Source organism: Echinops telfairi, unplaced genomic scaffold (genome assembly GCF_000313985.2).
Source record: "Echinops telfairi isolate 266 unplaced genomic scaffold, ASM31398v2 ScPeMD7_7400;HRSCAF=8409, whole genome shotgun sequence".
Classification (NCBI taxonomy): domain Eukaryota; kingdom Metazoa; phylum Chordata; class Mammalia; order Afrosoricida; family Tenrecidae; genus Echinops; species Echinops telfairi.
This window is the reverse complement of record NW_022111300.1, coordinates 43,615,175-43,624,773: the sequence shown is the minus strand read 5'-3', so window position 1 is coordinate 43,624,773 and position 9,599 is coordinate 43,615,175. Positions and strand designations below refer to the sequence as shown.

General features: G+C 51.9%; 1 protein-coding gene across 1 annotated transcript in view; it reads right to left on the bottom strand.

Annotated features, from left to right (window-relative positions):
* Positions 1-1,328: 1,328 nt before the first annotated feature.
* ST8SIA3 (ST8 alpha-N-acetyl-neuraminide alpha-2,8-sialyltransferase 3) overlaps positions 1,329-9,599 on the bottom strand; it is a 194,091-nt gene continuing 185,820 nt past the window's right edge. The window contains 4 exon segments of the mRNA XM_004703008.3: positions 1,329-1,911; positions 4,252-4,809; positions 7,311-7,433; positions 8,733-9,314. Of these exon segments, the coding sequence (XP_004703065.2) occupies positions 1,629-1,911; positions 4,252-4,809; positions 7,311-7,433; positions 8,733-9,314 (1,546 nt within the window). The 3' untranslated portion in view covers positions 1,329-1,628.

Here is a 9,599-nt window from a genome sequence, read left to right as displayed (position 1 = left end):
GTGTGCACTTTCCTTGTGCATTTGGTTTAGGCCCAGGAATGAGTGACATTCCCAAGGAAGGGCCACGAACCGCTTACGGAACAAATGCGAGTTTGTTTTGTTTTCTTTTCAGATGGTGTTTGTAACAGTGCAAGGAACCTAGAAGCATTTTCTGGAAAAAGAACAGCTACTCCACTCAGATAGATAACAAATGTGCTCGACTGGCATTTGACAGGAGATAGAAACGCTTATTAAAATTTAATGTTCACTTGGCCAGACTTGGGGCTGCCCTGGAAGCACAGAGCGCCGCTCAGGGAGAAGCCAGGGGCAGGAGCGGTGGGCCGAAGTCAGGAACACATGAAAGGAGGGTCAAGGTGTTCTTTCGTGGCAGACTATACAACGTCAAGTGGCCAGAGTTACGGAGGGCCAGATCTTGCCACGGCTCGTGGCTTTTCCCTTCGAAGAGCTTCATTTGTGGGTGTGCCGATTTGAGTCCGGTGGAAAGAAAGACTAGAGAGGTTGCATGGTTGTCCTGAGGAGAACAAAAAGTTCGCAAGCAGTGGTGGCGGCACCTGGGTGCTGACCTGGGGCCAGCCTGAACCTCTTCTGCTCTAAGCCCCCTGGTTCTCAACAGCTCCCCAGGACAACGTGGCCCCAGCACTTGAGCAAAACTACAACTCCATGAGCACAGCCAAACTCCAGGCCTGTCCTCTCTCTCTCTCCTGGGCATCAAAGCCGACTGGTGGCCCAGTGCTTGGGTGGGGACTGAGGGAGGCACTAAGCCCACCCGGGTGGTGCCTGAACAGCTGTGGCCATAGAACCGTGTGCTGCAGTAGCATGTGGACCATGAGGCATCATGCCACTAGTGACACCTGCTTTCTGTGTGCTCTGAAAGATGCACTCTAGGTTTGCCATCTAGCACAGGGACCACCCTGCAGTGGGAGGTGGGCGGGGCGCTACTGACACCCTCCCAAGGGACATTCCTTTTAAAATTCAGCACAAGGGGCCTGTCATGATTTGTTCGGTTTGTCATGAAACATCAAAGTTACCCAGAACCTGAAACACAGCAAGTACAGATGCCAACACACAAGCAAAGCGAATGATGAAGCCCCCGGGGTGATGGGGCAAGAGGAAAGGTAGTGGAGAAAAAGAGAGGGAGAGAGAGGAGGGAAGGAGGGGAATGGGAGAGGAAGAGGGAGAGAGAAGCGAACCGGTTTCTAAAAATCGTTCCAGTTTTGAAAAGTCTGATCCCACCAGCACAACCAAGAACCTGCCCAAATTGGCCAGAGGCCCACGATGACCGGGCCACAGTTTGAGCAGAGCGGTGGAAACGACAGCCCTAATCCTGATAAAAAAGAAAGGGGAGGCAGTTTATTATTGAAATACAAACATTGAAAACACTTCCGTTTCCTTAGCAGCATCGTTCTGAATGCAACACTTTCTCTTATCTACCGTTGCCTAAACCATGTGCGAAGCCTGCTAAGACCCTTCAAAAACAGTCAGAGGAGGGAGTAGGGCTCGCTGCCCGTCCTCTGCCTGGGCAAGCCATCCTTGAAAGAGCTGCTCTGGGCTCTACTCTGCAGCCTAGTCAAGGGGACGGGGCACTTTTCGGAAGGATGGGGCCCTTTGGCACTCTCCGAGTGGAGTCCTTAGGCACAGTGTGAGAGAGTCAGCTTGGTGAGCCCTTCCCCATGCATTCGGTAGAGGAGCTGAAACTCGGCAGGCAGCTGGTGGGACTCCTGCCACTTGGTGGTAAATTTGGTTCCTTTCTTGTCATAGTAATGGTACGGAAGGTCTTCCCTCGTGTTGGGGTCAAATCCAAAAGGCCAAAATCCATACAAGTGGATCTCTTCACAAATTGCTGATGCCAGGGTGTACATAAGAATACCTGTGCTCAGTCGCTTGGGCGACAAATGTTTGTTTTTCCAGTACCTGTGGAACAAGAAGTACATGTGGGGTCAGAGGTCAGGGCTTCCAGCTTCAGAGGGAAGGGGGTGCTCTGACTGGGCTGGGAGGTGGATTTGTTCCGGAAACAGACGCTGTGAGTCCATCTTACGGACCACAAGCAACCCCTGGGCAGGGCTGGCCACCTGAGGCATGGAACCCGGTGGGAAATGCAATTGTGGAAAAGGAGTAAGACTTTAAAGAGGGTGGTAGGAGCTCCCTGAGTCAGGAGCAGGCCCGTTGGAACTGGGGTCCTCCTGACTGCGGGCCGCACCCCTCTGAAACTGGCCCTATCTCTGGGCCTTTTTCAAGACTGGGGACCATGACTCACTGGGGACACCGTGGAAGGCGACCACCAGATGTAGTGGGGTGGTTGTTTACGGGCCCCTTCTTTGCCACTTCCCTCCCCCAACAGAAACAAATCCTCTCTCCCTGGCTTGGAAACCCTTTTGTGCAAAAAAACTGTACCCCTAGTCTTCCAACCCCTGACCATGGGTTCCCAAGCTCTTGTTTGGCCTGAAAAGACCTACCAAAAATATTCACACACTTTTAGAATTACAAAAAAAAAAAAAGCTAAGCTATGATGGGAATCTGAAGCCTTCTGATCTGCACTGTCAAATACATAAGGCTGTGTGTGTGTGTGTGTGACCATTGGTGATGCAGATGGGATTCACTTGCTCAGGAACCAGGTTTCTGGGAGCCTTAGTTCCTTTTCGTTTTCATCAAACCAGTGTCAGGTTCAAACCTGTGTGGTGTCGGGCAGTAGGCCCAACTCCAGGGGCCTCCCAGAAGGTCTGCCACACAGGCCAGTTTCCCAGAGTTTCTAAGCACTTGCACCTCCCGCTTCCCCACATCACGCCTTAAGAGGCAGGCCTTTCCTCCTCTAGGTGAAGAGACAAGCTGCAGTCAGGGGGGTTAGCACTCCGACCTACAGCGTTCAGGTGGCTGCTGCGAGTTCTGGCCTGGCTTCCTTCTGCCCCATTCCCACGGGGGCTGCGGCTTAGTCACGCTTGCTCTTAGCACCTCAGTTCTCTCATCTTTACATTTAGGAGACAGGCCATATGGACCTCTTATAAACGGTGATCATACATCCCCGGGACACGGAGCCGTTCCCAGGATATGCTTGTTACGCATATGGTAATTAAGAATTGTGCTTCCTCTCTCTCAAAGAAAAAGCTCCAATTTGGATCGTAAAGCACAGCTCCTTAAGAGTAGGATTCCTCCTTCTCTGAGATACTAAATGAAAGGACCTTCCCTTTGGAAGGCTTGAGGTGACTACAGGACCAGAATAGTACGTTACGGAGTAACGTTAGGGGTCAAAGTCTTTAGGATTCCTTGTTGCCAGGCATTCCAGTGGACAAGCTACCTTATAATAAATAGCTGGATAGGGTGTGAGGGCATTGAGGCTACTTGTGTAAGGGAAATGGAGTTGAAGCCATTTAGATGGTGGGACGACACCCTACAATAGACCTGGCTTTACAGAATGTCTGGGATCACACTTCTGGCTGTGTCATGAGGTCTTGTGGGAAGCTGTTAGAAATACTAACTACCTGGGCCCCACCAGACCACTTGCATCAGGATCTCTTGGAAGAGAGGCCGGGCCAAAGTATTTTTTGAAGTTTCCTACGTTATTCTAGCATCCAGCTGACACCGAGAACCAACCACCAGGCAAGACGGAAACCTGACACCTCTGTGCATCAGGTTACAAGAGGCCACTCACAAGGTGCCCATGGAATACTTTTCACCTCGCTCTGCACTCAGATCTCAGCAGATCATGCAATTTCTGATTTATCTAGGTGGTTGGCTAATCTTGGGAATCTGCAAAATACGGAAGCATCTCCCCCAAAGGGACACATTTACATCAAGTGCATATTCTACTCACTCGCTCGCTCACTCACTCACTCACTCACTCACTCACTCACTCACTCTTGATCTGCGTTAATTTAGCCTTTTACATCATGGGGACATAGCTATGCACTAAAAACAAAAGTCTGCTCATTGGGTGATTTCCATAACTACTCACTAGGCTAACTTCCAAGAGAGGAGACAGGGATTAAACAAAAGGGGACCAGGTATGGTGTTGACCAAACAGCAGTCGTTCCATTTGGCACTGGGTTACCAGCCCGGGGTTGAAGATGGAAGTCCTTAGCCAGAACCGCTCTTTCATTCCTTATGAAAGAACAGTTGAGACTTTGCCTTACGGTTCTGAGTTCGCTACCCCGATAACTGGAAAGCTTGCTGCCCCGCCCCCTGCCCCCCCCCTTGAGATTACACAATTGATTTGCCATCTGGGAGGAGTATGAGTTAAATGCAAAGAAGCATACACACCTGTTGACATGTTGCATTATGTTTCCCGGCCAAGCCAATTGGACTTTCAACTGACCTCTGTGTTCCACAAAGAAGTCGACTAATGTCCTGGTCACCGTGGCTGAAGTGTGGAAGAAAAAGGCAGGGATCCAAAGAATGACCCCATCGAGCTTTTTTAAACTGAGGAAAAAGTTGTTCCGGTCCTGAATGGTCAAGAGATTGTTGTAATATTTCTCCAAGATGCTGGGGTTGAAGGTGGTAAGGTTGGTTTTCCTTCCAACATCTTTTTGGAAGGCCTCCGTAGGGGCGAAATTGCAACGGAAAACAAAATCGGATTTATCTATTTCTTGTCCACACTGGCTCCCTGTCAGGATCCCACTATTTCCAACCACAGCACAGATATTATAATGCTTATTCACAATGGGCGACACTTCGGGAAGTAGCGACCGGAAGTTATTGCTAATGGAGAAAACATATTTATGGCTGGAATAATCATAGTGCATCAGTTGTCCGATCCGAACACTACTCTTGGTCAAAGAGAAATTTTTTATTACATCGACATGCTGCAGGATCTCTTGCCTAAAATAAAAAGAAATTCATTAAATGTATCCCATTCCAAAGAACTGATTTTCCACCTTACGTCTTAATGTGGCCACTTCACTCAGACAAGAAGCATCTTAGGTACAGTGAACCCACGAAAGGTTGTACATTCTGGTCTTTGGGAGAAGGGCTGTTTCAGAGTCTATGGAAATGAGTTGATCTTTCGGTTAAGTTCTGAAGGCCCCCTTGGAGACTTGCAAAAAGTGTGATGTAGGGTTTTTGTTGCCTTTCCTTGGCTTTCTGTTCTACAAGAAGAGTTGCCTTCCATGGTCACAGGGGAGGCATAGGCCACACTAGGTAGTTGGTACCACTGGGAGACAATTTACACACACCTTGAAAAACTCACAGGACCGCCCAAGCACAAGCGACGGAGCGTTTGCAACCAGGGGCTCCTGCCCTGCTGTTGGACTGGGATGCTCAAGGACTATCAAGTATCAAATGAGAGCCAAATAGATATGAGTCAGTACAGTATTATCTATTATTAAAATATGAAAATGGTAATAGTGGGTGTAGTTGAATATTTAATAGAAATGAGATGATAATCTCATTAAGATCCTTTGAATAATGAAACAGGGTTACTTTACTGCTTGATTATATAGAAACATAATTTAGTTGTAGAAGCCTAATGCTGGGTTGGAGAAGACTATTGTAAATCATAAAAACGTATCTATTCTAACAATTCAGAAGGAAGTTAGGCCTGGTGGTACTTAGAGCTAACCAGGCAGCATTCATGTTGAGTTTTGAGTAAAAGTCAGCATTCCCTTTAACGTCTCAGCTGCTTAAAATGTTTAAGAGACAAATAACATGCTACTTTGAGGCTGAGTTCCCTAACACTAGGGAATCACATAGGTTCTCATGTCTTTTGCCTAGGATACAGTATGAATGAGGGTGCATCTAATCACTTTCACTGGAACTGTATTCTTTTGAAAATGACTACAATCTTCAAGGAATAGAGACATATTCACCCCGACTTCCAAAGTTACCAGTATATCTAATACAGGTTGTTGTGAAGGTAAATTTACAAAGATACTGGTAAAAAAGTGAATGAAGTCCAAATAAGGGATCCCAAAGTGGACAGAATTTGGGAGAGGAGACCCTGTTCTGAATGGTCATTTGGGTAGCGTGCGGAGAGGATACTTTGTACTGGTTTGGAAATATATTTGGGGGGAGATGGATAATGTGTTCTACCCATGAATGTTTTCTGGGATGTCGGTAAAATGGATATTGGATTTTAAAAATCCAAACTTTTTTTAAAGGATCTATAAAATTATAGACCTTATAGAATTCATTAATGGTGTTGATAAAGCAGTTTCTAATTATGCAGATTCCAGATTTCAAAACTTAAATCAGATACACATGACTGTAGGCTAATTTTTCAAGTCAACAGGCATGTCTTCATGACACCACAGACCTCTACTGAACCTGTTTAAATTCGACTAGCAGGTTAAAATTAAAGAGAGAGGCACGAGAGCTCGAAGTGCTGTGACCACATCCTGAGGCCCCTAAATACAGTGGTTTGTAGAAGAAGTATTCATTCCCCTAATGAATACACTAGATGGCTCACATTCCATTTAGCAGCAAAATAATCCCACCAAGCAGGGCTAAATGACCTATCACAGGTTGCTAAGAGCAGACCAAAATCACACAGGGGAATTCCTAAGTTGGAATACATCTTCTCCTGCTCCCTCCGTCCCCACCCCCTCAAAAACCAAAACCCCAAACAAACTCTTTCATGTTTAAAATGCTCCAGGACGTGGGCCATAAGAATGAAGAAACATAGTGGCTCTCAACCTTCCTCGTGCCACGACCCTTTCATACAGTTCCTCATGTGGTGGTGACCCCCCTAGCCATAAAATCATTTTTGTTGCTACTTCATCACTGTAATTTTGCTACTGTTATGAATCAGGTGACCCCTATGAAAGGATCGCTTGACTCCCAAAGGGGTCTCGACCCACAGATTGAGAACTGTTGGCATAGAGTATGGGAAAGTTAATGCTGCAAAGGCGGAATGAAAGCAAACCGGCAAAACCCAGACAAAGCTGCACTTAAATATGTGCATGTATTTGGAGATGAATTATGGTATTTTCCGGGGAATTTGGTGGGAAAAAGACCATTTAATATTAAACAAAATTTTTTTTCAGCAGGGTAATGAAATGCACTGGGTGGTCTTTTTACTATGAACCCTATTTATAAAAAACAAAACTAACACATAGATGGGGCTGACAGTATTGCCTCTGGTGTTAAAATCATGGTGTTCAATTATGCCCCAGATAGGGAGGAAGGATATTGACATGTCTCCCCGCCCCCAGTGAAACCAGTCATCCTGTAGACTTCTCACAAGAAAGTACATCGGCCAAGAACACAGCGCGTCTTGTGTTGTTCTGGGTTTTTAGTTAGTTAGTTTAGTTTTGCTTTCTGGTTTCCAAAACTCCAAAGCAACGTTTTGGATCTTCCCCCCCACACCCCGCTCACTGCCCTACCTTTGGTGTAAAAACGCTGTCCGATTAAAGGTCCACTTAGAAGGTTTCTCTTGCAGTTCCTGGGTCAGAGACTTCGTAATGGGCACAAACGACGGGTCTAGAAACTTCAGCGCAAACTGTGACCTGGAGGTAAGCATGAGCACACACGAACTTGCTGGCCTCAGCTTAGGCCCACTGGGTAGCCATCCAGTCCTACCGGCTGGGGAGGGGACAGCCGGCGGCGCACGCACTGCCTCCATCCTGCCCCCAGCCCCCCGCCCTTCCTTTGACCCACTCTCAGGGCTCCACACCCCACAGGGAGGCAAGGCCTCGGGAAAGCTGTCTCCATTGTCCAGACCCCGGGTACGGAGCGACCATAAAATGGCCGTCTGGCGGAGCGCAGGGGCGGGAGCCGGAGCCCGGGCGCGGCGGAGCCCGCCCGAGTCAGCACCGCGGACAGCGGCCGCGCCGGCCTGCCCCTCGGCGCCCGGGCTGCTCTGGGGAAATGGATTTTTGGAAAAGGGCAGCGCAGAGCGGAGACCCCGGGAAAGGCTGGGGTGGCTCTTGGTTTAACCTCTTCCCTCGCAGAGCCCAAGCCGGCTTTTACTGCCAGTCCCCACGCTGGGGGCCCCAGAGGCCGCCGGCCAGCTCAGCTCCTCCGCCCCGGAGGGATGCTCTGGGCCCTGCGTCTTAGGTTGGCGCGGCTGGGACCACGAGGAGCAGCGAGCATTTTGCCGGCTGCCTCCCGGGAGGGCCTGGAGGGAGAGCTCCTGGGGTCACAGGTAGGGGCGGGGACTCCGGAGGATCTGCGCCCTGTTGCGCGTTCCCAGGCCGGCCCTGCGCCCCGCCGGAGGCTGAGACCCGTGCCCAGGGGAGCCGGCCCTTGGGAGGGTCACTTTCCGCGGGGGCGGGGGAACTGCGAAATCCCAGAAAGGGGGCTGGGTCGAGAGAGCGCAGCTCAGCAGCTCAGAGCAGCAGCTCGAACGTCCCAGAAAGGTGGGGGAGAGGGAGCGGAGAAGAGCGAGGGGGGCCTCGGCCGGCGCCTGCGCCATCCAGCCGCCCGGGGCAGCCCAGAGCGCGGCCGCCCAGTCCGCAGACAGGGCGCGGGGCAGACACTCACCCCCCGCCTGACATCCCCCCCCTCCCGCCGCCCCAAGACACGCAGCCTCCCGCTCCACCACCCTTTCCTGCACCCTGCCCCCCTGCCCCGCCCCGAGATTTTGAAATGGAAGAAGGGTGCCGAAGAACGCGAGAAATGCGACCATGGGATTCCCGGCTTGGGGGCGGCGTGGGGTGGGGGGGTCGGAGCAGGGAGTAGAAGGACCACGCAGTTCCCTCGCCCCCTGCGTCTCGGAGAAGCCCGGACACCCCCGCCGCCCCCGCCCGCGCCGCGTCCCCCTCCATCAGGCCCCCGAGGGCGCTCTGCCGGAGGCCCGCACTTACCGGAACCCCGCGTGGAACATGTACATTCGGGGCGCCCCCGGGTTGGCGTACTTGGGAGTGGTGAAGATGTTCTCCTTTTTCAGGGACACGTAGCTGATGAGCGACAGAATCAGCAGGGCCACGCTGAGCATCAGCAGTCCCAGCACACTGGCGACCCGGGCCATTTTGCAATTTCTCATCCCGGGTTGGGCTGGACTCAGGGACGGCCGGGGACTCGGTCCATGGAGCGGCCAGCGGCTGGCTGGCGGGTGCGCGCGGGTGTGCGTGTGTGTGAGTGTGAGTGTGTGTGCGCGCGCGCGCGTGGGAGCGTGTGGGGCGGGGGCGGGGGCCGAGGACCGCGGAGGGGGCCGCGCGGCGAGGCCAGGGGCCAGGAGAGGAGCCGGAGCTCCCGAGGCCGGGGCGCGCGCGGGCCGCGAGGCTCAGCAGGAAGATAGGGGGCCGGCGTGGCGGCGTGGCGGAGGAGCGCGGCGCGCCGTGCGTCCCCGGCGCCGGCTCAGGCTCCCCTGCGCGCTGCCAGCGAGGCTGCCATCCCCCGCCGCCGCCCGCAAGATAAATGTGATTGGAATAATGTTACAGTTCGATCTGTGAAGCGGATTTAATTAATGAACTCTAATCTCCCGTATAACTGGGGGAGGGGTGGGAGGTGGGGGAAGCCAGGGGAGGCGGCGGAGGGAGGGGAGGGCGTAGGGGAAGCGGGGCTGGCAGAAGGCTGCCTACTCGGACCTGGGCCTCCTGGACTGCGGTGACGGTGGGGAGGTGGCTGTCGGGAGACAGACGCCCAGAGTTGGTTTATATGGCTGTCTTCACCGGCTGGGAGCTTCTTGGAGAGGCTGGGAAGACAGACACTACGCCCGCCGGAACCGAACC